At 42.8% G+C, this 25727-nt stretch overlaps 2 protein-coding genes across 4 annotated transcripts in view; one reads left to right on the top strand and one right to left on the bottom strand.

The window, feature by feature from the left end:
• The window catches only part of EPDR1 (ependymin related 1), a 32815-nt gene extending 24490 nt beyond the window's left edge, over nucleotides 1–8325 (bottom strand). Inside the window, exon 1 of one of the 2 annotated variants that reach the window (XM_035552450.2) lies at nucleotides 8064–8325. In XM_035552450.2, coding sequence (XP_035408343.1) covers nucleotides 8064–8290 — 227 coding nt within the window. In that variant the 5' untranslated portion in view covers nucleotides 8291–8325. Of the gene's footprint in view, nucleotides 1–32; nucleotides 236–8063 lie in introns of those variants that run through there. The other variant, XM_035552449.2, reaches the window with a different exon arrangement.
• Nucleotides 8326–9046: 721 nt separating this feature from the next.
• On the top strand, nucleotides 9047–19103 carry SFRP4 (secreted frizzled related protein 4). 2 transcript variants are annotated; one of them, XM_035552448.2, is made up of 6 exons: nucleotides 9047–9646; nucleotides 9735–9815; nucleotides 9906–9971; nucleotides 12531–12729; nucleotides 15618–15681; nucleotides 17985–19103. In XM_035552448.2, the coding sequence occupies exons 1-6, from the start codon at nucleotides 9205–9207 to the stop codon at nucleotides 18171–18173; spliced, it is 1041 nt and encodes a 346-aa protein (XP_035408341.1). In that variant the 5' UTR covers nucleotides 9047–9204; the 3' UTR covers nucleotides 18174–19103. The 2 variants fall into 2 exon arrangements, with proteins under 2 accessions (XP_035408341.1, XP_050564642.1); XM_050708685.1 differs by lacking the exons at nucleotides 9735–9815; nucleotides 9906–9971 and having other exon boundaries at nucleotides 9174–9646.
• Nucleotides 19104–25727: the final 6624 nt, after the last annotated feature.

The raw sequence follows: 25727 nt of genomic DNA, 5'->3' as shown, positions 1-25727 counted from the left end.
CAAGTAAAGAAGAGCAACAGGTAAAAAAATACCTTGAAAGGGAGAGCTCAGCAAGATGCAAGCGAGCAATTCCTTGCAAATTTACAGGGAAGGCCAAGCTGAAGGTCCTCTGAAGAAAGCTCTGGAGCTGAGCAGCGTGCAGGTGAGGAGTTGGACTTCTGTTGCTGCAGCTACACACACCTACAGCCCAAACATCACTGGCTGGATGGCCACAGGTCATATGGAAGGAGAAGGCAGGCCTAGCGTGATAGGCATGAAAAAAGGCTCTCTCATGACCTGCATGCAGTTAACAGCATAAATGACTACCATTTCACTGACTTCGCTCGTCTATGAAAATTTCCTCCAGCTGAAAACCTGTCCCCCACAGTTACTAAATGGCCAAATCTGTTGATATGTAAAACAAAACAGTCTTTAGCTGGAGAAAATTCTCTTAAGTTCTCATCACATGAACAAATCAATAGCAATGCTAACCAATCAACAGCAATAGGATAATATCATGAAAATTAGGTACATTAGTGAACAAATGGATTGAAAAATGAAATGCAGGGAAGGTAAACAAAAAAAAAAAGGGGGAGGAGAGGGAAGTCTTTTGTTTTTGTAATTAAAACATCCTGCCTCCTTCCCTGATCACTTTATCTCCTCTACCTGGCAATTACCTACCAAAATTCATCCCTGGAAGTGCTGGCAGAGGTAGGGTGTGGACCAGATTCAGAGGCACAGGTTTTATCACCACATCTCCCAGTTCCACTCAGATGACACAATACTGAAAGCTGTCCACCACAGTTTTACCATTGCTGTCATCTGTAAGGCTGGAGAGTGAATGATGGTTTCATTTTTGGCAGTGTGGACCAACCTCAGGAATTGAGGCTCAGTTTGAACTGGAAACGGAGAAATGTATTTCTTGTATATACGTTACAGATGTGCATCTAACATACAGTCCTGGGATGAGATCCTTGTGCCAAACGCAAAATTCTCATTGACTTCACTAAGCTTTCAACCTTGAGTTACAAAAGTAAACAAAAAGTCATGTAAAGATCTTTTTCCTGTTGACCGAACATATAAAACCCTTCTCTTTCTGGTATGTCAAGGAAAATACAGATCCTCTGCATATGGAAGACGTATCATGGGACTCAAAAAATCAGTGTGTCCTCAGCTCTTATGGCTCTCTCTCCAAATTCCCAGAGGCAGCAGTAGCTCCTAAGTCCTAATCCCAGGACCATGCCCCAGCCACTTTATACCGGAGCAAACTCCCTCACCGTGCAATGTGGGAGCCCAGGCATGCACCTACCCCTCAGCCTGGTAGTGGCCACAAAAGAAACTGATGGATACACATCACTAGGAAGAAGTTGTGCTCTAAATCCCCATCATGTCACACACTGTGACATTTTTCCCCTCTGATTTCTTTGAAATCAACGTACAGTCAATTTTTTCTCAGCTCACAACAGTGAAAGATCTTCTGTATATGAGAAGGCTATGGGTGTATCCTTTAAAGAAGATGCTTTTTCAGACAAATGGCATTTGGTCCTGGGAGAATAGGTGTGATGTTGCCAGTTGTGCCATCTGAATTACATCAGGCCTCAAGATGAATAGAGCCCAAATTAAGATCATGAATATAAAGATTCCTTTCATCGTGTTTATTTAGCTGTGCAGTCACGTCACCATCATCTGTTTGCATGCTGTCTGTGAGCACAGAACAAATTATGAACTTGAATCTCTCTCTCTATAAATTCATTTGCACTCTAACCCTCTAGAAAAAAAAAAAAGCAATACAATAAAATAAAATCCCTGAATAAAAGTGACAGTGATTTATCTTGTGCAAACTCTGGTCCTCTGAGTTCCAGAAATGTAGGTGTATAACATCTTCAGTGCCATCCTCGTGTAGCTTTAAGTTTTTAAGTTTTTTCTGTTAAATCCAATATTACAAAACAAGCCATAAATGTCAATGTCCTGGACAGTGCAAACACACTTTATCCCACAGAGTTCAAATAGACAAGGATGATGTGATAAGAAGGAGGAAGCATTCCCATAACTTTAAAGAGTTTAGATGGATAAAAGGCAGAGGCCAATGTCCACTATTATCAACAGCAGTATCATGCCAGTGGCTATCATTTAACAATGTTTTTTAGAAAAACAAAACCTCATCATGAGGAACTCTATTTTTTTAAGAACATCTGGTCAACAGCATTTATAACTGATGGGTATCAATGACCCCACTGAATGTTTGACAGCAGTTTCTAAACACACTGACCAGCACACTGTCAAATTATCAGTTTGAGATCGCTGGACATTGGCTATCTACATTTTCTTTCCAGCTTTAAAGGGTTTTGGATCCTGGTCTTTCAAATTTAAGAGAGAGTTTATTTTTTGCAGCAGGGGCTAGTGGTGTGTTTTGGTGCAGTACGTAACTGCTCCAGAATACAGAGCAGAAAGAAGGGTTTTGAGAGCACTATGCCACACCAAGTGTGGCATCTCAAGCAGTGGAACTGCTTTATTCTTAACTCAGTTATCCTTGGTTTTCCTTTTCTTTTTACACAACTCTGACACAGATGTTACAGGCCAAGGAAGTTATGAAAAGCATAAAATAGAAGACAGCAAAACCATTACTAAGCCAACAGCTCCCAGCTTCCTTTGACACAGTCCACTTGCTTGTTAGCACTGCTGCTCAATGCCTGAAGACATTCACTCTCCTCCTCTGAACGGTGTTTTCACCTCTTTCCACCCAGCCCAACTGTAACAATGAAGGCAAGGAGCTTCACTGCCTCCCTGAGCTGTATAGCCTGGCCAACCTCCACTAAGACTGAGAACTTCAAAAAGAAAATGTCTCTTGCCTCTCATAGACAGAAGCAAGCAGAAGGAAAAGTCCAGGCGAGATGCTCCTCTGTGCAGTCCCCCCCAGACCACGGCCCCCTCTTTGAGAATTGGTCTCCTCCAGGGAACTGGCTGCCTTGGCAGGGAGCATCACTGAGGAACTCAGTAAACCAATTCGGAAATCAACTCACGCTAGGAAGGCAAAGGTTAGGGCTTGAACAGCCAACCCTCTGTGCCCCAAAGGCAGACAGCTCTCACTAGCACCTGCCCAGTGACTGCTGCCCAGCATCCAGCCACCAACCCCATGCATCACAGCAGCTTTCTGGTGCTGGCTTCTCCAAACTCATACCTGTTACCCGCAGGAGGCACCTGAAAGAATTTGGCACACATGGGAGGAAAGTAAACTACAGAGGTCTGAATACCTTCCCTTAGTTCTTATTCTCAAAAGTGAGTGAACATGTAAGTATGTGCATGTTACATCCACATCAGCTTATGAAGCATTTTAGATCCCAAGAATGCACATTAGATATAGAGAAACTGCTGAAAACTCAGTTCTATGTTTCACTGCAAATTAAGGGTCTGAGAAGTCTGCATATTCTACATAATCTTAAAAAATGGGGTTTGGGTTCCCAAGTCATTTGGCCAATTTTGAAAATTTTACCCATGACCATGGTTCATTCCCCTAAACGTTAAGCTGCAGAAACCACTCCCAAAACCAAGTCTGGGAAACAAATTTGCAGTTGCTCAGTGTAGCGCAATACTTAGCCTGTTGAGTCACCATAATGACCACAGAATGGATGGATTATATGATTTTAATAGGTCAGACACCACTGTTTTTTCCTTTACAATCACACATCCTAAAACAACTAAGAAGTAGCTTGAGATAAGTCAGACCCATGTGCTCACACGCTGTTTATTCTCAAACGTCATCGCCTCTTCTCCTGACGAATGCTCTTATATTTGCACCTGACCAGACAGTGCTTCTCTTCAGTCCAGGACAAGGATTGACACATGTACACAAACACCCTGCAGGAATGATGGATGTAGTTCTCTAAACACAGCTTCGTTACTCCTCTATTGCACTAGCAGCTTTTGCTGCAGAGTGAAGGAGTTAATCCTGTTCATACCTGAGCCTGTCTTTTGCAACTACAATCAAAACTGAAGAAATTACCACCATTCAGTCCTATTTTTAAACAAACACTGATATAATATCTTTGGGCTGATTTTTTTGGTTTGGTTTGGTTTGGTTTTGTTGTTGTTTTTTCCTATTCTGCAGTTATGGCTGTTAGGAAAACAAACCTTGCAATCTCAAATGTGCAAGCATCCCTATGTGCTGCACACTGCATAACAAATGCAAATGTCTCACGGAAATTCCTGTTAGAAGACACTCATAGAAGAGATAAATTAATTTTTCTCCTCCTAGTGACGTTGCTGATCACATGGAAAAACCTTCTTCCTCACCATCGCCACGTCTTATAGGACAACGTGTTACTGTGTCTCCTCTGAATATCACTCTGCAAAAAATAATATGGAAGCTAAGGGTGAAACTCCATGAACACAACATATAACACCCCAACCCTCAAACAACACCTGCATGGTTTTTTGCTCCCTCTCCACCTCATGCCTTCCTTTCTTCACAACCGAGTACTACTACCTCTTGAGTGGCTTCAGCAGTGCCAGGATGTATGTTTCTTGCTCTGTTTCTCAAAAAAAAAAAAAAAAAAAAAAAAAAGTGATGCAGGACGTGTGGCATTCTGGAGGAATAAAACTTGCCACACTGCAGTCAATGGGATTTGGGGTTTAGACCTTGACAGTGGCAGGGCTTAAAGCAGTTTGCAGTGATGTCACACTCAAATCTGAACCCAAAGGAAGACATTACCTTATAACAACACAAACACCTGACACAACAACAACAAAACTGTGCTGATGACTGCTACCTATTCAGTGAAGTGTTCAGCGACGATGGCCAGCAGAGGGTTGAACAGGAGCAAGGAAAGATTGACACACAGAGGACACATGAGGAAGCAACTCCATGCAGTAGGAAATAAAGGATTAAAAAACACCTCCTGTGTTTAACGGGTAATATTACACAGCTCTGCCTTAAGAGCTCTAGAGATCTGTTCTGAGTACTCTCATATCACATCATATATAATAACCCAACTGGCATGACCTCTTCCAAACAGGAAAAGGCAATTTCTGATCAATAAAATCTCCATTTGTTTTCTTTTCTTTTTTCCTGCTGGGTGCTTCAGAAAACCAAAAGAGAAGACTGTCCCTGCTCTCCTTGTCTATGCCCCAAATTTTGATCATAAAGGGGAAAGAAGTAGTAGGGCAAGGTACACTGGAGAAAATGTAAGGTGAATAGAGAGATGCAGAGTGTAGCTAAGGCTGGAGCTGTAAAAAAAGTGAAAAAGAAAATTTAGAAATGAATCCAACCAGAATGGATTCTCCTATAAAAATCTCAGCCTAAGATCACAGTCAGTAGTTTTTTTCGCTCTGAGGAGGAGCACAAGCAGTTAGCAGTGTTACCCACACCATTGGCGATGTCTTTAATCGCTGTGTTCTCCCATGAGGATGGTGGCTGTTCAGATGGGTGGTGACAAGGCTGCAGCTGGCTGGATGGGGAAAGGACAGCCTTTACCAACACAGCAACGGGATCTCAGGTGCCCATGTGATGACTGGTGAGTAAAGAAGTGATGTTAATGAAGCAGTGATGGGCGATCTACCTTACGGTTACTTTCAGGAGTTTAATCAAAACACCGTGTAGATGTAGGTATGAAAATGCCACACAGCAAATGACATGAATTAGAAACATATACCTACAAAGAAAACCGAAAGTTTTCAGTTTTCTTGTGGTTAGGAGCCTGCAATCCACTTCATACAGGCAGATCTTTGTGTCCCTGATTAACCTCAGTCAACCAACTTCAATGAGGCTGTGTCTGATTACGGCCCACATTTGTAAGATTCAGAAAATGCTTTCTATAAAAATTTGGTCTTTGGCCAACACTGATTACTGTGTGTAAGTCACATCTGATAGGCGCAAATGTGTCTGTTTGTGAGAATTTAGACTGAAATTCCCCCTGAGACCAAGATAGCACTATTTTTCTTGCTGCTTTTGTAGTCACTGCCCAGTGTAATTATCCTTTTCTTGCCAACATCAAAGCAGAGTGGAAGAGAGGTTTTTTCTCAAAAGGCAGGATAAATCCCCTCGCCTTTAACTTCTGAAGGCTTCAGTTTATGACTCACTGTGTCCAATGTGAAATGAAGTCGTGATCACAGCCCCAGACCTGATCCAGCACACACTGAAATCAATGGGAGTCCTTCCGTTGACTTCAGTGGAAGCTGGGTCACACCCTTAGCAGACACAAGCTGCCCTCATAACAAAACCACCCTCCGGTCTTGGATGGCAGAAAACACGGTCATCCCGGGAACAGCAGGGATGCCTGAGATCAGAAATTGTCTACAACAAAAAATGCAGGCAAAACCAACAGCGGGACGCATCCAGTGCACCTGCCCGCACTGTGCCTCTCTCTAGCACTATCAGCCCAGACAGAACTGAGTCCAGAGAAAATATTTACCAAAAACGTAAAAAGAGCAGATCTTGGCAGAAGCCAAAATCTGACCCTGAGTGGAAAATGTAAAATAATTGTTCAATCTTAAAATAAAGTCTTCAAATAAAGCAAACACATGCTTAAAGAAATGAGATCAGTACAGCTTAGGAGCTAGAAAAGACGTGCATCGGGCTTTGTAGAGCAGTTTTACACTTGTCAAATGTGAAGGTCGACCCGGGACTTCTCAAAGAAAGAGACTATGAGCATGGGCAACATCAGACTGTATTTTGTATGTTAGCATATCACCAACAAACCACTGTAGGTTAGCTGTAACATTCTTCATATGGCTCCTATTTAAAACAGTAATAAAGAAAAACAAAAAATCACAATGAGGGGAAGTGAACCTTTACCACAGGACTCATATAAAACTGTTTCTAGAGCCTGTTTTGAGACTGTCAGAGAAAGGACTGAGGGGGAGCACATGCTTCAGAAAGATTAAAACACTGACTATATGATGTTAGCAAGGAGTCAATTATTGGCAGGAACAAAGCCAGGAGCAAAAGGCAGTATTGATCTCTCAATAGCAGAAAACTTTTGGGCTGGATGACACAGCATTTCTAGATTGGTCTTCACCTTGGTTTACTCATCCCCAGTTATGACGCACTATTATTTGAGCAATTTTTAGGTGGGAGAGGCGGAGTGGCTGCCTCACAGCAGCAGGTATGTCTCAACACAGTGTCCGTGTGTGACTGACACTTGGCACCTCGGTAGGCCTCGCTGGCCGGATCGCATCTTCCTGTCAGGGCCTGGGCTTGGCAGGCTGGGGAGACACAGGCCCTTCTTCAGCCAGCGTTTTCCTGCACTTATTTTCCATTGAACCAAGAAATGCAGGATGAAGGAGTGATTCTGTTGTGTTAGCAGACACAATCAGCACTAGTTATGAACAGTGAGGTCTTCTGGGGCTGGGCAGCCTGTGCAGCATGATTGAGCCTCTGTGCAACATGGGCAAGCCCCTGTACAATGTGGGTGAGCCCCTGAGCAACGTGGGTGAGCCCCTGTGTAACATGGGTGAGCCCCTGTGCCACAGGTAACGGAGACGCCCTCACTGTGCTGACTTAGCATTTGTAGGAACAGGGAATGACCAGAGAAAAACATGACTTAAACTTGTCAGCAAATTACTGAGCTAGAACTACCCCCCTCCCAACATTATTCATGGATCTGAGGATGATCTTTCCACATTTTACTGTGCATTTTGGGGATATATTTTATTTTTTCTGCTTCATTTCAAATAATAATAATAATAATAATAATAATAAAAGAAGGAGAAGAAGAAGGAGAAGGAGAAAGAGGAGGAGGAGGAGGAGGAGGTGGAGGTGGAGGAGGAGGAGGAGGAGGAGGAGGAGGAGGAGGAGGAGGAGGAGGAGAAGGGGAGGAAAGCAGCTGTGGAGAGCAGTATCTGTGCAGCAGGCAGGCTGCAGGCCTGCTGCCAGCCTGTACCTCCCCAGACGCCAGCCGTGCGGGTGCCGGGCTCCCTCCTGCCCAGCGCAGGGCGGCAGCTCCCTCGCTCCCCCGTCCCGCCGCGGCCATGCCGCCCTCCGGGGCCTCCCCCCCGGCATCCCCGCATCGCCCCGAGCCTCGGGAGGGTGCAGGGTCCCCCTTCCCCCCGCCCAGGGGCCACCCGCTCCCACCCCTCTGACCACCTACTTCTTGCAGGGGATGAGCGCCTTCTTCTCCTCCAGGATGCGGAGGCGCTGGTTGGGGCCGTCGTAGGAGACGGCCGCCCTGGTGATGCGGCCCGTGCCGTGCCGGTAGAACACGGTGCGCCCTTCCCACTGCCCCGGGGCCTGGCACGGCCCGGACCCGGCCCCGCCGCCCGCCAGGAGCGCCCCCAGCACCAGCACCAGGACCGGCACCGGCACGGGAAGCGCCATGGCTCCGCCGCCGCGAGAACGGCGGGGGGGGGGGCGTGGGCGGGAGGAGGGGCGGGGGCGGCCCGCCTCCAAACCCGCATGGCTGCAGCCTGCCACCCCCCCCTTCCCAAAATTATTCCCCCCCTTTCTCAACATCGCCTGCTGGCGGCCGAGGTGGCACCTGCCGTCGTGGGAGACCAAGCGCCAGCATCTCCCCCCGCTGCCCCCAGGCCCCCCTCACAACACGGCTCCGGCACGCCGGGGAGACGGGGGGCAGGGGGAGAGTCACTTCTCGACGACATAGAGGGGAGATGGGGGCGGCTGGCCCCCGTCCCGAGTAAAGAGAACAAAAAGTGAACACTCCCCCCCCTCCCCCCCCCCCTCCCCCCCGCGTGCCCAACCCCGGGGCTACCCCCACAACCCGCTAGACGGCAGCTAGCACCGCGTCTGTCCAAAGAAAAAAAATAATTATTATTATATATATATATATATATAAAAAGTTTCTGCGCCATGTCTTTCGGGAGAAGGCAGGTTCAGCCCCCCAGGAGACGGGGTCCGGCCCACGCCCCCCCCCCCCCCAAAAAGAAAAGATGCCTTTGCTTTGCTTTGCCCCCCCCCGAGGAGCCCCAGAGGAGCGCGGTGCTGCCGCCGATGCTCCGGGCGGGTGGCGCTGATGTCATGGTGCCCGCACACGCACACGGGTCCCCCCCCCGGGTCCCCCCCGGGCCTCCCCCGGGCCCCACGTCACGCGTGCCACCGGTATAAAGCCCGTGCCGCGATTTCCATGGCCGAGCGCAGTCGGGTGACGGCAGTCAGCGCCGCTCCGCGCCCGTCGGCCGCCGCGACCCGCGGGGAGGCGGCGGCCGAGGAGGAGGAGGAGGAGGAGGAGGAGGAGGAGGAGGAAGAAGAAAAGGAAGAGGAGGAGGGGGGGGAGGATGCTGCGCGCCTTGGTGGCGGTGTCCCTGTGGCTGCGGGTGAGCCCGCGGGCGCAGGGCGCGCCGTGCGAGGCAGTGCGCATCCCCATGTGCCGCCCCATGCCCTGGAACATCACCCGCATGCCCAACCACCTCCACCACAGCACCCAGGAGAACGCCGTCTTGGCCATCGAGCAGTACGAGGAGCTGGTGGGCACCGGCTGCAGCCCGGTCCTCCCCTTCTTCCTCTGCGCCATGTACGCCCCCATCTGCACGCTGGAGTTCCTCTACGACCCCATCAAGCCCTGCCGCTCCGTCTGCCAGCGCGCCCGCGACGGCTGCGAGCCCATCATGCGCCGCTACAACCACAGCTGGCCTGACAGCCTGGCCTGCGACGACCTTCCCGTCTACGACCGAGGCGTCTGCATCTCCCCCGAGGCCATCGTCACCGACCTGCCCGAGGGTGAGCCACCCCCTCCCCCGCCAGTGCCCCCCGAGCATGTCCCCCGAGCATCCCCCCGAGCCATGGCTCCGCTGCCCTCTGTTTGCAGATGGGAAGTGGACGGACTTCACGCAGGGCATGCTGGTGCCCGACGGACCCCCGCAGCCCGAGTGCAGGAGCCGAGGCCAGGGTGAGCCTAGGGGGCCTCCCCATGTCCCCCTCCCCACTGCCAGCCCCGCTCCTGCACCCCTTAACTGCTTCCCCTTCTCTTCCTCTGAAGAGCGATGCAGGTGCAAAAAGACAAAGCCCACGCTGGCGACCTACCTGGCCAAGAACTACAGCTACAGTAAGTCTGGGAGGGTTTTCCCCTCTTCCTTTTGCCCCCTCTGCAGGCTGCTACATGCTTGCCCCCTCTGCCAGGTCCCATCGGAAAACTCAAGGGTGCCTGGGCTTCCCCTTCTGAACCCAAGCACGTAGTGTTTTTCCGAGGGAAATATCAGTAGTGTGCACTGGGATCAACAGGTCGTCCTGCAGAAACCGTGCTTGCTACTGTAATGGTCACTCTAGCGAGCGCAGCCACATCTAACATGAGTCTGGCAACGTGCTGTTGCCAGCTCCTGTTTTTGTCCAGCAGGTGGAATAAACAGAGATTTATCACCTAAATAAAGCTTGTAAATGTGAATGAGACCAAAGCAAGGTAAAACTTTGTGATTTACAAATTTGTATATCCTTTCACTCACCACCAGAGCTTGGGATGGTGGGGAACTGTCACAGATTAATCGAATTCAGGGACAATTGGCACCAGCCTGGCAAGGAGTTGGCCAATAGTTTTTATGTTGCATGACAATAGCTTTTTATGTTGCAAGATATGTTGGCGATACAGGTAAGTATTCATCCTGTCCTCCCTACCTTCCCATCCCCACTGTTGGGTTTTCTGATGGTAGGAGTCAGGAAGAATGCTAGCTAACATCCAATAAACACTGGATTAGATATCTGCAATGTCAATAGAAAAATCCCTATTAACCATTAATTTAACATGCAATATCACGGTCTTTTGCATTTTATGGGCTTTTTCTCAGAGAAAAGCTGTTTCTTCAAGGGAAGTACTCAATTCTTTTGCAATAGGAATATTATACCCAGTCAATTCCTGTTTGTCTGATATCAAATGAAAGTAAGTTTGTAGTTATTTGCTTCTTTATTAGTCAGTTTGGTGGGACTAGGCAAACTGAGCATTTAACTTAGAAAGGAGATTATATACTTTCTTGTCATAGCATTTTGGTACATTTATGAGATATGTTCTTTTTATGTAATTCCTTAGTCCTTTTCAGTATGTCATAGGGATGTGTTCAGGTGGGACAATGAACTTCCCCACCTGTCTGAAATACATGAGTAAAAAGTGCTATAAGATGACTGTTCAGAAATGAAATGCAGGTGTTAGCCACACAAATTCTGATTCCAGTGACTTCAGTGAAGTGTTGGGATTCAAAATTTAGAAAAGATTGAAGGATTTCATTCTGTTGAATTTGCAAAATCAAGATTTTGGTTTTGACTGGTAGATTTTTATTCAGCCTCCACTAAAATAATTAGATGTTCGCATTGAAAAGGGATTGAGAAACAAGACAAGGGAGAACAAGCTGCAAATAAAAACCAAAGTTTCCTGAAATCCTTTAAGGTAATATATATAGCCAAATTGTATTTCTGTCTGGTCAGAACTTCTTTTAGTTGTCAAAACTGAGAGCATCAGAGCTGATTACTGGCCCATAGCTATACCCTTAGGTATAATTTTAAAATGTTTTCATAAATCACTCCCTGCATCAAATATCTTTTATGCTAACAGTGCAAGGCCAACACTGGCATTCACTGCTGAAAAGAAAATTCCACCTAAATTTCTTGTAAATATTATGGGCAAACATTTAAAAAAACAAAACCAAAAGTGCATGTTATGCAGGAGCTGAAATACTATTTGGCTTTAACCAGACTTGAAAATGGATGGTGAGTCTCTAAAACTGAAATTCTCTTTCTTCTTTCACAGAATTTTGTGACTGATGATAGGACACTTCTTATTTTGAAATTTCCTATAGACAAAGTCCCTCATGTAAAATTTTTGCTTCATTTCTCTGACCTGGTGCTCACTTCAGGACAGTGGACAATACCCCCAGGGTGCTCAGGGAGTCACGCAGTCAGTCAGGTGTCATCCGCAGAGCAATCTGCAGAGTTTCTTCTTGTGGACATGCAGATTCTTCAATAAAAGATAAAAATGTGAATGCTCGTGTGTTCAGAATGAGAATAACCCTCTTCAGAGTTTATTTTATATGAGAATCTTACTACTGATACATATCTGAGTGTAAAAGAATTTTAAAAAGTGTTAACTGGGTGCATCACGGAAAAGCCAAGCCTCATCGTTTTTTAGTATGTGTTTCAAACCCTCCTTTCTTTCTTACATTCAAGAGAAGACTTGAGTTCCTGGATGCAACCTGCACTGAAATGACTTTGCTATTGCAAAGGCTGGATTCAGGTTAACTGTCTGTGAGGTAAATTATTCATCGCTTAATTGGCAGTAGCAACACGTGGATATAGAACAGCTCTGATTTATGCGAGGGGTTGTTCATGGCTGAGTCAAAGGAGCTGTTTGTGCGTGTGATTCCCGGCTAGATTGCTTGGCCTGATCTGGCAGGGATTTAAGCACATGTTTAATTTCACAGTTGTCAACAGTCCTGCTGAAAACCAAATTGGGATCAGGCCTCTGTTATTCTAAGCCACTGTATGTGCCCACACATGGAGAAGTAGTTCTGGTTTCACAGCCAAAACAAGAGCTTTCAATTTAATATGTTTTATTTAATTTTAGGTTGTGTTTAAGTTTCTGAGACTGTTTGTTGTTCTTACGCCACTTTTTTTCTAATTGCAGTCATTCATGCTAAAGTAAAAAGCGTGGAAAAGGGGAACTGCAACGAGATAACAACTGTGGTTGAAGTAAAAGACATTCTGAAGTCTTCGATGCCAATTCCTCTGTCCCAAGTGCCTCTTCTTACCAATTCCTCCTGCCAGTGCCCACCTCTGCAGCCGAAGCAGGATGTCCTCATCATGTGCTATGAGTGGCGCTCGAGGTGAGCACACGCTGTGCAGTTCAGAAAGGTATTATTGCTGGCTGTGGCAGGAGGGAAGGAGGGACAGCACAGCTCCCTTTCTGGTCATGAGCCTGTTTGGCAAGCCTATAGTTAATATTACACCTACATGTTTCAATTACCTTTGTGATTAACTTTTTCCATGTAGTTAATCTCAGCTCTAGTCCACAGCGCAGCGTTACAAAACCTGGCTCACAGATGGAGCACAACCCCCGGTATTGTTTGGTGCTGGTGGCATGCTGCTTGAGGCACCTCCAGCTGTTTGGCAGGGTGTTTTAGGACCGCCGGCCACCGGCGTGAGAGGCTTCATATGGTATGAGCCCAACGGTGGTCCGGTGGTCCGTGCTGGTAGTACCGTGCGGTGGCTCAAGGGAAAGCAGAGTTCTGCTTTACTAGCCCCAGGGGAGGGGACAGGAGCTGAGGGAGCCCACAGAGCAGCTGCAGTCAGGGCCAGGCCTTCTCTGCTGGCATATCCATACTTCGGACCAATGCCATCAGTGAGATGTTTCTGATCCCACAACCACACTGGGACTAGCCAAAGCTGCAGCCACTGGAGCTCTGCTGCCCGGATGGCAGATGAAAAGTAAATACTCTCAGTGCAGCTTGCCAGTTCTGCTGTAAGATTAAGAGACAAAACAAAACTAACTTTACCAGACCTTGCCTCTGGCAGTCAGCCTAGCCCCAGGCATGGAAGGAAATCCAGCATGCTGGTCTGGAGCAGAGGGAGTGATGCACCGCAAGATGCTTTTCTTTCTGGGTTCTTGAGGCAGAAGGCGACATCCCATCCCCGTTAGCACCCCAAGGGTACCAGTAGCAACAGAACCCAACAGGACAGGTTGTGGTGTGATAGGTACCTGGGTTTCCGTGCTGTGGGTTGGAGGTAAGGTTTTTAGTAAAATGTGCAAGCTATTTTTGCATATGACTGATAATGGAATATGTGCAGCTCTAAGTATCATAAAACTTTTGCATGCAGAGCTTGATGGGCCATATCCATATTTTCAGTCATGATATTTTAAAAGTCTTTTACAGGTATTTCTAACAGCTGTCATCTCATACTGTATTACCATAACATTTTTTTTGTGAGCTAATGGGCTCATGAACATTTTATTATTATGAGTATTTTATTATCACATAGCACCTTGGCTCTCCAGATCTGGAAGTATTTCACAGAGATTAATTTAGAGCCCTCTACTTGCATTGGCTACATTAGAGAGAGATGCCCTGGGTCAGGCAGAAAAAGTATGACCAAGATACCTATTGAGGAGCTCTGAGCTGCAGAGCTTTGCCAGAGCAGACCCTCAGGAGGTTCTTAGGGGAAGAGATTTCAGAAATGAAAGATCCCAATCAGCTTCTCCCCTACTATGGAGAAAACACACCGATCTCTAAATATTGTGTGATGGTTTTTCAAGGTCACTGAGGTTTTTAATTTTATATGGATTTGCAAAAGAAACATAAGCTATTATATGTGTTTCCTGTTGAACTCAGTGGTATGCAAACGGAAGGTTTTGAGTTACAGTAGCTTTTTAAAAACATGTCAGAGGCAAAATGGGTGGAAGCTGCAGCCTTCCCAAAGTCTGCAAAACACCCCTTTCCCATCAGTAGGAATAGGATTTCACTCGATAACAACCTGAGCAGGAGCTGCATCAGGTGTACATCATGTCACAGTTCATTCATCATGCTGTGGCCATGCCTTCAATCCTGTACATTAATTCTCCAACCTCTCCTTGAAACAAAGAGGTGATGTGGATCACGTCGGTCTTGGTTCTCCAGGGCTTGTGCTCACTGTGGCCCTTTCGTGTTCGGGCAAAGTGGATGCACAGTGACTAGTGGCTATGCATGGGAGCATTTCGTACTCCTGTTGAACTGCCATGAGTGACATCATTGCTCATGGACACTGGGGAGTCAGGCCCCGCTGCGCTGTGTTAACCTCACCCACCAGCAAAATGCTGTACAATGGCATATTAAGGCCCAGTGTCTCAAAACAAACAAACAAAAATTAGCAGTAGAGAAGATGCAGAAACTGCAGCAGCAGCCCTCTTCTACAAAATAGTTGTTTCAAGCTTAGGACTTAGAAGGTGTGCTTTAGAATAAACTACTTTAGAAGCTTTTTAAGGCATATACTATTTAATAATTACACTTTGGTTTCCTTCATTTCATAATATCTAGACTCAGTATTTTATACAGGAGGTGGCCAGAATTAATTGCTAGACAAATAGCAACACTCATACATGTTCCAAATTCACTTTAAAACACTCATTAAGTAGCTATGAGTAGCAAATACATAATACCATCCTAGTGTATTTGTAGGTATTAATGGAGACAATTATAAGTCGTTATGTAATGTTACCATTTGTCAGAGGAGCTGTATGAAGTGGTGCATATAAACGTAGCTTTTTTCCAACTCAGAAGTCAAATGCATTCATTTAAACTGCTCTTCTATACACACACACACACACGAACACAAACATATATAGTGGACATAAGCAGAAATCTATGTGAAAGACATTTAAACAGTTTCACGAGATGTTACCCAACTCATCACTTTTTGCTAACAGCAATCAAGACAGGACAATTTTCCACCACTGAATAGTTGCAGGTGAAGACAGAGGGCTCTAAATGTTTTCTCGGTACTACTTATGTGCTGTAGTTTTGGCCATAAAATCTGAAGGAAAGTGATGGCTTTTATGTTTTTGTTTTTTTTTTTTTGGTTGTTTCTTGAAAGTCTGAAATATGTTTCTGACCATCTTCCTATATCAGTACCAGTATCCAATGGTTTGTTTCAACCTCAACCAGTGCAAATTCATCTGGAATGACATCTCGGGAATCAAAACCAGAACTCTATGTTACATGTATTATTCCTTAATTTTCAGGTTGATGCTTCTTGATGGATGTCTAGTTGAAAAATGGAAGGATCAACTAAACAAAAGATTTAAGGTAAATACAATCAAAGAAAAGAATGCTGATATTCTTCATAAAAAGTTAAACATCTTTGTGCATTTTCTGTCATTGAATATCTTGCTTGACATTCAGATATGTAGAACACTTCTGGGTATTATTACTTTCACTTCAACATTTTAATACCTCCAAAAGTCAGGCTATTTTTCTATGCATACTTACATATAAATGTAAGTGAAAATGAGAAAAATTTACTCTTTTATTTTAGAGTCTCTAACATTTTATTTCTATTTTATTTGCAAACTATCCCTAAGTAGTATGTTGGATGATCTTTGTGTGAGCTCTCATTACAATAATTACGCTAGGACTTTCCTTTATAATCACTGCTAAGTGAAGTAACTGCCAGGTGATATGCAGATGAATATATAGTACACGCTATGTAAGAAGAGTAGTTAAAATCCACTGCACCTGATAAATGGGCTTTGCTGCATTAAAGACTGCAGGCCTGAGACACAGACTTCTCACCAGCTATTTCCAACTGAAGACCCACTGAAGGTATTGAGCATCCTCTCACTGTTTTCACGGAATATGGAGGGAAAAATCTATAGTACAGTGACCTGGGAGGCAGAGGCAGCAGATGCCCTCACTTGTTATCACTCCCGGCTTGTAAACTCTTTATAATGGAAAGAAGGGGTTCCTCACACTTTTAGAGATGGAAGAAAATTATTTCTGTAATTCAGAAAAGGTTTCAGAGCATTAAAGATATGTAGGTATACAGACTTTAATTATGGCCCATGGATAGATGTTAGGAGGAAAAAGGTTACATGTTTACTTCAGTAGGAGCTTTTAGATTGCAGAGCAACTTCTTGCAGGAAACTGTATGATGCTTTTATCATCCCCCCTTTCTCCTCTTTTACTTGTGTAAAACCTATGTGTGAAAAAGAAATTGTGCTTTAATTTTTTAAAAAATAAATATGTTGCAATTGCAGGTGATACCAGATGGGATTTAGGAGAATACTGACACATGACTTGGACTCCTGAAATCCGTTAGCTGTAAACTTAATGGCCTGTTGCTGGCAGACAGTGTGTTTTAGTGGGCTCCTCACACTGTTTTTTCATTTCTAATTGTGTCCTGAAACCTGATTGGACATTCATTTCCAGACAGTCAAAATAGACGCACGACTGCAAAACAAACTACTTCTCAAAGCATATATCTTTCCTTCTGATACTAACAGCTTCATAAATTAAATCCTTATCTAAACATGTCTGCGTGGGACACACATAAATGCTGGCTGATAGTTTTTGTTTTATAAAGATGTGTATAATGACCCTGACTACATGAATATAGCCACCACGGAGCTAGGTGTTGCAATCTTCTGTTCTAAAGACTTGCATCTTTTGTCTCTGAAGACTTGCATCCAGCATTTATCTTGAGTTACAGCTTAAAGTGAATGTTTTTCGCGGTCTGTGGACCACATAAGACTGCTACACATCTGTTAACATAACCACAGCATGGCTGGTCTCTTCTCTAGCCAGGCCAAGAGTCTGAGTAGCAACAAGGTCAATGCAGAGAAACTAAACAGGAAAGCTGCAGAGCATTTCTCTTCCTCTGATCACTGGGCAAAGCCCCTATCTTTGTTTCAGATAAGAAAGTTCATTATTAGAGGGGAAAGGTGAGACCCCCTCCAGCTTCTACTATCTACCTCACTTTCCTTAAAACAAGTGTTTCTCTTCCTAAAGGTGAAAGACTGCAATCTCTGCCACAGTGTTGTGGATCTCTCCATATTTTGGACCACCTAACCACTTAACCTCTCTTCAAAAACCTGTTTTCTAGCCACTGCACTTTGGGGTTTGGTAGTCTGGTGGGCTCATTGATCTAACTGCTTTCCAAAATTTCTCAGGGATGCTACTGAGTAAAGCTGCAGATACATTATTCACAATTGCAGACTTTTCATAGGAAAACTCAAGTAGCACCTTCAATAAGACAACAAAGAATGGTTTTGCAAAATGAGTCCCTGGGAGCAGATCCTGTCTTTTTGATGGCAGGATGCCCACTTCCCTGGATTTCTGGAAAGGCACAAGAAGCACGCTCACATGCAGCATGCAGCCAAGATGTGCAGTTGTCATTTTCATCAGCTGGTATTGTAGAAATTCCCCCACCCAAGAATATGTCAGGTTCCCACTACAGCCAGCTATAACATACTGAGATCAATGGCTCTACAGAATAGAGCACAAAAATGTTAAGACCAGCACTGGTATCAATGGTGCTGGACAGTTTTAAGATGCAATTATTTATGGCAATGTCTTTCTCTAACCCATCCTCTTTTTCTGCCCTTCTGCAGAGGTGGGAACAGAGACTGCAAGAACAAAAGCTGCGAATGACCCGCAGTAAGAACCAAAATGCAGGGCGCAGTGGTCGGAGCGGGGCCCCAAAACCATCAACCAAGAACACCAACCCACTGGTCAGTGGCCCCAAAAAGGCCACTAAACCGAGAAATGGCCAGAAAGAAGCCAATGCTAAAAAAGTATGAGTGTGACATTTCCAAAAGACTTTTCTTGCATGATGAGGGTCACAATCTGGCTTGACTGGCATGTTTTATTAATCCAGAACTCATCGACTTAAAAACTCACTGCAGTTTCTACATAGACATTTTTGCTGCACTTTACTTTTAAAGGTTCGCTTTTCCTTTCAAGCCACTGCAAGCCATAGAGCATAGGTTTGCACTAGTAAGTGGTAGGCATATTCAGGCTGACTGAGGTTTACCTTGGGGTTCTGATTTGCAATTCTAGATAGCTCTACCTTGGCTGCTAGAAGTTTTATCCCCGTGTCCTGGTTGCCTGCCCTATTACCCTCCAGAGGCTGGGAGAGCTGTGTGGTGCCCCTCTTCTCTGCTCAGAAAGTACTCTTGGCAGTTGGGTGTGTTAGCTGGAGAGTTAGTCTGGGTTAGCCTGGTGAGTTGGGGACCACGGCAACCGAGGAGCAGTAGAGAGATGGTAACTTAAGGCAGAGAGCTGGGGCAGTAACTACTCCAGCTGCCGGAGCTGAATCTATCTGCTATTTGGAATCACGGCCCTTGTTCAGAGCATTCGAAAGCATAGCTTACCAATAAGCATCTGGGTATGCATTATGTGATTTTATTTTCTTATGTGTGTGCCAGAAATATGCTCACACTGTTAGCATTTGAATTTGTGAGTTTGTGTAGCAAAAATGCATTGAAAGCAAACTAATTTTTTTATTGTACTTCAGGCTGGCTTCTGTTGTTATAATTTCAAATATATTTAAACATCTAATTGAAAAATCAGTATTTTTTAAAAGGACAGATTAAAGTGAAGCAGATCTGCAAAATTCTTTAAAATAACATATTTTTGCTGTAATATAGCTTTGTTACAAAAACTGGAAGAGAAGCATTATTCTAAACAAAACTGACAGCTGCTGTACAGTATTAAAGAAAAGATAAAGCTTCGTGTGGCTCCATGTTCACTTGGATCATTTTTTATCATTTGATACCATATTTCTAAATCTTGCTCTGATACCAAATACACAAATAAATAAATAGATAAATAAATAAGACGGCTTGTTCCTGTTAATGAACTTCTCAAAACAACTGTCTAGCTGCAGTTTTGCTGATCATAAGGTAACATTCCCCCTGCAATATGTCACAGGCAAAGCAGACGCTACTATTTATGTACTAAGATTTACTGCCCTTTTTAAGCTGTGTGAGCTACTAAAATAGCAAAGGTCATATAAGCCTAACTGGCATAATCCAAGATGGCATTTATGCTGTTCCTGTCCAGGCTCTACCTGGAGAAGGCAGTATAGCTAGCACAGTCAGATTTCCATTAACAAATAAGGAGATTTCCCTCATCGACATCATAAGAACTCATGATAAATGTCTTAAAGACCTTCAAGAATTACTACAGCAACACTAAGGTCTAGACATGATGTTTCTAATATCTATAAAGCAAACCTGCTGTTTATAATGTAGAGATGGTCTACATCAGGAAAAAAAAAGAGTTAAAGCTGATCACGCCAATATATTGATCTATGTTATTACAAGATTTCCAATGAAATTTGCATACATGAATTTTAAAACAGAATATGCCGGAGTGATTTTGGTAGTAGCAGTAACACATTTGGCAATATGCTAAATACAGGCCAAAGACATAAATTGCAAGTTAAAATGCTTAAAACGGAAGGACAGAAGTGGTAGAGAAAAATTGAGAAATTGAAAAACAGCATGCAGGGTAGTTCAGGGAAAACGAATGCAGCTTTCATGGTCATTGGTTGAGTTTTGAACTGTCAGCTAAAATATGCAAAGGTCAGCATGTGTATGTAGGTCCTTCCTGCTAATTCTGGGCAGATGCAGAAATTTATCTCTACAGAACATCTGCAGAATTGGATCCAAAATTCTATCCAGATGCCAGAAATGCTGAGCATATGCTGCATCCATTGACTTCAATGAGAACTGTGTGTGTTTGACATGTCTAAAAAAAACAGACCACAAACTTTGGTGCCTAATTACAGACTACAGGTGTAATCTTAATCCTGTGTGATGAAATGGAAAAGCTGAAACTGAAATCAAAGAAGACAGAATTTCACTGCAGTTGACTAAATTAGGTAAGTTTGAAAATGATAACTTAAGTAAGCATGATCTAGAAGATCAGTATGATTGGAAAGTTTCTAAAATAATTTTTATGCTGTGTAGCAGGAGTTCTTAAGCTTTGATCAACAACAATATTGATGCCAATTTAAAGTACCAAATAATTATGTATAAGGATATCCATTAAAACTGAATGACAGTCCTATCAATGTGATGTTGAAATAACAAATACAAAAGTCATGATATTTCACTTTGACAAGTTTTATTGTGAACATAGCCCAGTGTGGTCATTGAATGAACCTTTTGGAACAGCTAGCTAGACTTCTTAGCAACTTTGCATACTATTTTTTTCTACTGTTAAAATAAAACCTTCTTCATTTTTTGATATGAAAGAAGTAAAATGCAAAAATTATTTTCTACAGAGAATTTTCACCATTCCTTTTGTAAGCTACCATCATTACACTAAGTGTTTCATTATGCTGGTATAAACTTTGATGCACCAAACCCAGTATTTCCAAATTCCTTGACATATTTATGTATGCTGACTTAGGTTGACTTTCATTCTGATGTGGTAAAAATACTGAAGATGGAAAGGCAATACAACAAAAAACAGGAGATAGCACAATATAAAGAACAGAAGTGCGAACAGGGGAAATGGATTATTAAGGTAGTGTGTTCCCCCAAAATAATTTTCTCTATTTTTTTTTATGGAGCCATGAATCAAACCAATTCAGTACTAATATAATTCACTCCATTTTGAAAATCTCTTACACTTATTAATTCACTGTGACATCAAATGCTGGCTGAATCCAGACCCAGACCATCTCTGTCCTCCAGCCTGCTGCCCTTCCCTTACAAAGGTGCGAAGCAGATGTTGGAGCAGCAAGGGCTGTTCAAGCAGGCAAGTGCATCCTCCTCCACTCCCACATGGCCAGCTCACCACCTCTGCTCCTTCACATGTGGCAAAAAGTCAGACTTGGCTCTCCTAGTGCACATCCATGGCCATATGTAGTCATTGCCATGTTAGTGCACCCTGGCACCAGAGTCACAAAACCTAGATTTAGCAGAGTGGACAAACAGTGTCTATTGAGAGAGGAAAGTAATTATTGTAGCTATTTACAGCTGAAAAATTAGCAGGCCAAAACTTGAAGTGTCAAATGCTTTTTCTCGGTATTATAGCTGCCTTCCCACTGAGGGGCTTGACATTTTTTTTCATGTAAAATAAAAATGGCCTGAAACATTGAACAGATGTTTCTAGTGAGTGTCTTGCTACCTCCCACACACATGTACCCAGTTTAGTAAGAACTGCCATTGAATATTTTTACTGAATGTTCTAACCTCAATTCCAAAAGAACGAAACCTGAAAAAATATTTGCTCTAATTGTGAATAATTGGCACTATTTTAGAAACTCGCCGTAAATGCAAATCAGAACTCTTTTATGAACGACAAAAAATAAAAAGAAAACCAAGAACAACAAAAACCTATAACCTCCCCTCCAACAGGACCTAAATGACCCGGTCACTTTAATTCAGTTCAGTGTTGTAATTTTGTTACTTTTGACCAGTCACTGCATATAACTGAGAAATACTTCCTGTACAAACAAAAAGAAGATTTTCCAGCCCAAAATACTCAAACAGCTCTTAAATTATGTTCTCTACCGTTGTAGCCTAGATTCCAAATGAATGAAATCTGAAAAAATATTTACTGCAATTACGCAAAATTGACCTGTATATTTTGGTTGTGCTTGGTGGTTGAATGTAAATGCACACTTGAAAATATTTCCTCAGCCAAAGTTTTCTTGTAAACCACATCAACTCCAATTAATCATGCAAATAAATACAAATCCATCAATATGGGTCAGCAAACATTAGAAATTGTTTACATTTATAGTAAAAAACAGTAACTTGCAAGAACCTGCAAATAAGTATTTAATTTCTATAGAGGTATATTACCTCTAATTAGTCCTAGTCAAGGCTCTGTGGTAATACTACATTTAATTTCAACTGCTGCCACTATTTTTCCTGTAACATCCCTGAAATTAAACACCAGCCTTATTAGAGGGTGAAACAGTATTTCAAACTTGCTTGTTAGATATGTAGGAAATTCAGGGTGGTCCAGGTATTCTATTAATATCAGACTTGCTCCTGTTGTTACTGTCAAAAGGCTTGTGTATCAAACAGTATGGCAATAAGCACAAAGAAAAACATCTGCACAGAAGGACACACTCTCCTTCTCTAGATAAGAATATTAAAATCAAAACATACATGTATCTTATATGCCAGATGTCATGTGCTACAGATAGAAGGTTAACGGATATATCAGAGTGATAAAAAGAAGTCCCAAATAGACCAACACCCTGGGTATTTTGATTCTTTTTAGTTACAGTATGATGAAAACTTTTGCTTTTAGATACTCAGAGCACATCAATATTTATCCTCTGAGCAAGGTAATCAGAAAGCTAATCATTCAGTCACAAAGGACTGTGGATAAAGCTAATAGATACTTACAAGTTCTGACCTGCCCGTGTACCTCCTTCATTGGAAAACCACTGCAGCAGTGCACATCCACAAGCTGATCAACTCCATCTTATTCATGGCGAAAAAAGCTTTCTTTCCAGTTCCCTTATTTTATATGCAGTAATGCAGTACAAATTCTCACTGCAATAAGGCATATTAATTCTTCTTAACAGTAGTTTCAAATTTAGAACTAGCTTATTTATCATTCTAAAGTAAAAGAGATCTTTAAAATAATCTTACTGTCAGATTATGATTTCATTAATGTTCCTAAACAAGGAAATATGTGGTCTATTATACAAATAAACATTCCCTGTGGTTCCAGTTATCTCCTGCTGGGACAAAAATTTGAAGAAAATTATGTTATCTTTTGTTAGTGTTGGAAGAATTTTCAACACATCTCTGCAACACCTAATTCTACAGTGAACCACACAATATTTTCTAAATAAATGGTCACGGAGGTCACATTCTCTTTCAGTCTGGCATTTAGATGGACAAAAGGACAGCCAGACTTTCTGTAAGATTTATAGCCAGAGAAGCTCTATAAAGGTAATTTCAAGATTTTCATCTGTGATACTCAATGGAGTTTATGTTGGAACACATTCCTCCTGAGTCTGTAAATGCAAATGCTTGTCTACCTCATCACAGTGCTCAAACTCTTAAACATCACACCCATGTCTATGTCCCAGTAATATAAAACTTAAAGAATAGTGGATGTCAGTCTAAATTGTGTGTACAACATCTAAATGTTGAGTTAAACTTTTAAAGAGATAAAATAATCTGCTAAAATATTGTCAGTATTTCAACGTGCATGCTTCTGAATTCTTGACATTTTGATAACTCTACAGAAGTCTTAATCTCAAAGAGACACAACCTTCATGAATCTGAATCTCCATCAGCTGACAGAATTATTTTTATTGTTTTGAAATGTATATTTTAAATTACTTTTTTACAAAGCTGCTAAAAGACCTTAAGATCAAGAAGATATTTAGGAGAAGCAAATATACATTAACAAATAAAACGTTCCCAAATTTCAATTTGAGTTCAACATATTTTACTATCTATACCTAACATTCAGTAAATTACTTTGAGATATTAGGTACAGATCGCACAATATTTCAATGTAATCTATTGAATCATTTTAAGCAAGCACAAAACAGGGATCAAAACTGACGCACATGAATATATGAACCCAAATAAATGCAGTCCTTCAACAGTTCAACCAAACAGAAAAAAAATGCTTGAGAGTGATGTAATAGAGGATGAAGAGCATAGTTAAAAAGACAAGAACTTGGTATATTCAGTTATATCACAGTTAACCAGGCAGAACTAGTGTACCCATACAGCTAACTGAAATTTCTAAAACCAGTACACTACGTAATCTACAGTATTCAAATCTTGTGTATGATACGTATAGATCATGTACTATTTGGCTGTGAACTTACATCAGAAGTTTCATGAACTTCTAGTAAGACATAAACATAGTTTGTTCTTTCAGCGTTTCCTGTCCTGTCAAAAATCAATCCCATCTAAACTTTCAACATTGTATTTGCCCTGTTGGTAGAAAAGCCTCCAACTTTAACAAAAATCTTGGGAAATAAACTGAATTGATGCATCGGAAATTGCTCTATTCAGGCCTTTTCTGGGACTGCTTCTGGGTTTAAGGTATAACATGCCAACACCCAAAAGACCCAGAGTACTGAAATAATCCCAGGAAGAACAGTTTTAATTGGTTTTTGAAGTAAAAAAAAAAAAAAAAAAAAAAAAAAAGTCAAAGAACATAACAGCAATTCTGAGGTATGCTTCTCTGAAGTCAGCTCACCGAGGTGACATATAAATTCTGCACTAATCAAAACATCCTAGAGGCTTGCCTCAAGTAGAGTTTATTGCAGTAAAACAGCTGTAGGTGAAAATGGGCCACCAGGAGAATCCTCAGTCCAACTTCTGCTAGAGGAATGTCTATAATAACAAATGCCCCATCACAACATAAATATTTGTCAGGAAGCTCTTTAAAACAGCTAGTCACATCAAATACAATAGGAACAGTAAGAGAAGTGTGAGAAGACTTCATTCATTCTGGACTTTCCACTTTTAATCAATGCTGTAACGTAAACTGCTTTAATTGAATAACATTCTTTAGTATCTCACCCTTCCACAGGCTTGGGTGGTAAAAATTAGAATGTATTAGCTACTGAAGAATATTTGTGTTCTTTTTGAAAGCCAGCCAAATTAGACTGAGACAGGATACAAATTCACTAGTTTGGCAAGGATGTATATTTCAAGAGTAGCTGTACATAAGAGGTGACTTTATATTTTGCTTCTTCTGATATATGTGAATTGAGCAACTGGGCTGGAAAGGGCCATCTAGACTATTATCCTGCTTGTGATAGATACCATTAGATGTTTAGGGCAAGGATAAACAAGCAATACATTTTTTTTCTAAGGGCCCTGAGGGAGCCAGTAGGCCTTAATAGCCCTGAGCAATCTCTTGTGATTCACACCCATGCCAAATGGGCCAAGGAGCCCCTTTAAGCTCAGACCTGGGCTTAATCCTTGCCTGAGCTATGTTGTAGTATCTGTCTCTGGCTCCCTTGCCTGTTGCTCCTGACTAGACCCTTGAATTGGTGCTGGACCTGGTTCATAACTTGCCTTGCCTTGCCTGGGGCTGTTAATGGACTTGTCTACCCAGTTCTGCTAGGACCCTGGCTCCCACCAGTGAGGGCACACCCTGTGTTTCAGTCATCCTTGGCTCCTGGCCCATTCTCACTTGAGCGTTCCCACACTTGCTGCTGCCCCCTGCCAATGTTGTAACTGCACCTCCACTACCTTTTAGTATTTCTCCTTTGTAGGCTGCCTGAACTGAAGGACTCTAATTACATCACAGCAGATGTGTCACTAATAGTGTTTTCAGGACCTTTCTTTATTGACCCTGTTTTTAAGGTAGCTATACAAAAAACACCTCAGACTCTT

Source organism: Cygnus atratus, chromosome 2, assembly GCF_013377495.2.
Source record: "Cygnus atratus isolate AKBS03 ecotype Queensland, Australia chromosome 2, CAtr_DNAZoo_HiC_assembly, whole genome shotgun sequence".
Classification (NCBI taxonomy): Eukaryota; Metazoa; Chordata; class Aves; order Anseriformes; family Anatidae; genus Cygnus; species Cygnus atratus.
This window is presented reverse-complemented; position numbering and strand designations above follow the sequence as displayed.

What these genes read in the sequence shown, in the direction of transcription:
- SFRP4 (XM_035552448.2), top strand. Translation starts at nt 9,205, where the DNA reads ATGCTGCGCGCCTTGGTGGCGGTGTCCCTGTGGCTGCGGGTGAGCCCG. An exon ending in GGCCAAGAACTACAGCTACA is followed by an intron (nt 9,972 to 12,530) that starts GTAAGTCTGGGA and finishes TTCTAATTGCAG; the next exon opens with TCATTCATGCTAAAGTAAAA. An exon ending in AACTAAACAAAAGATTTAAG is followed by an intron (nt 15,682 to 17,984) that starts GTAAATACAATC and finishes GCCCTTCTGCAG; the next exon opens with AGGTGGGAACAGAGACTGCA.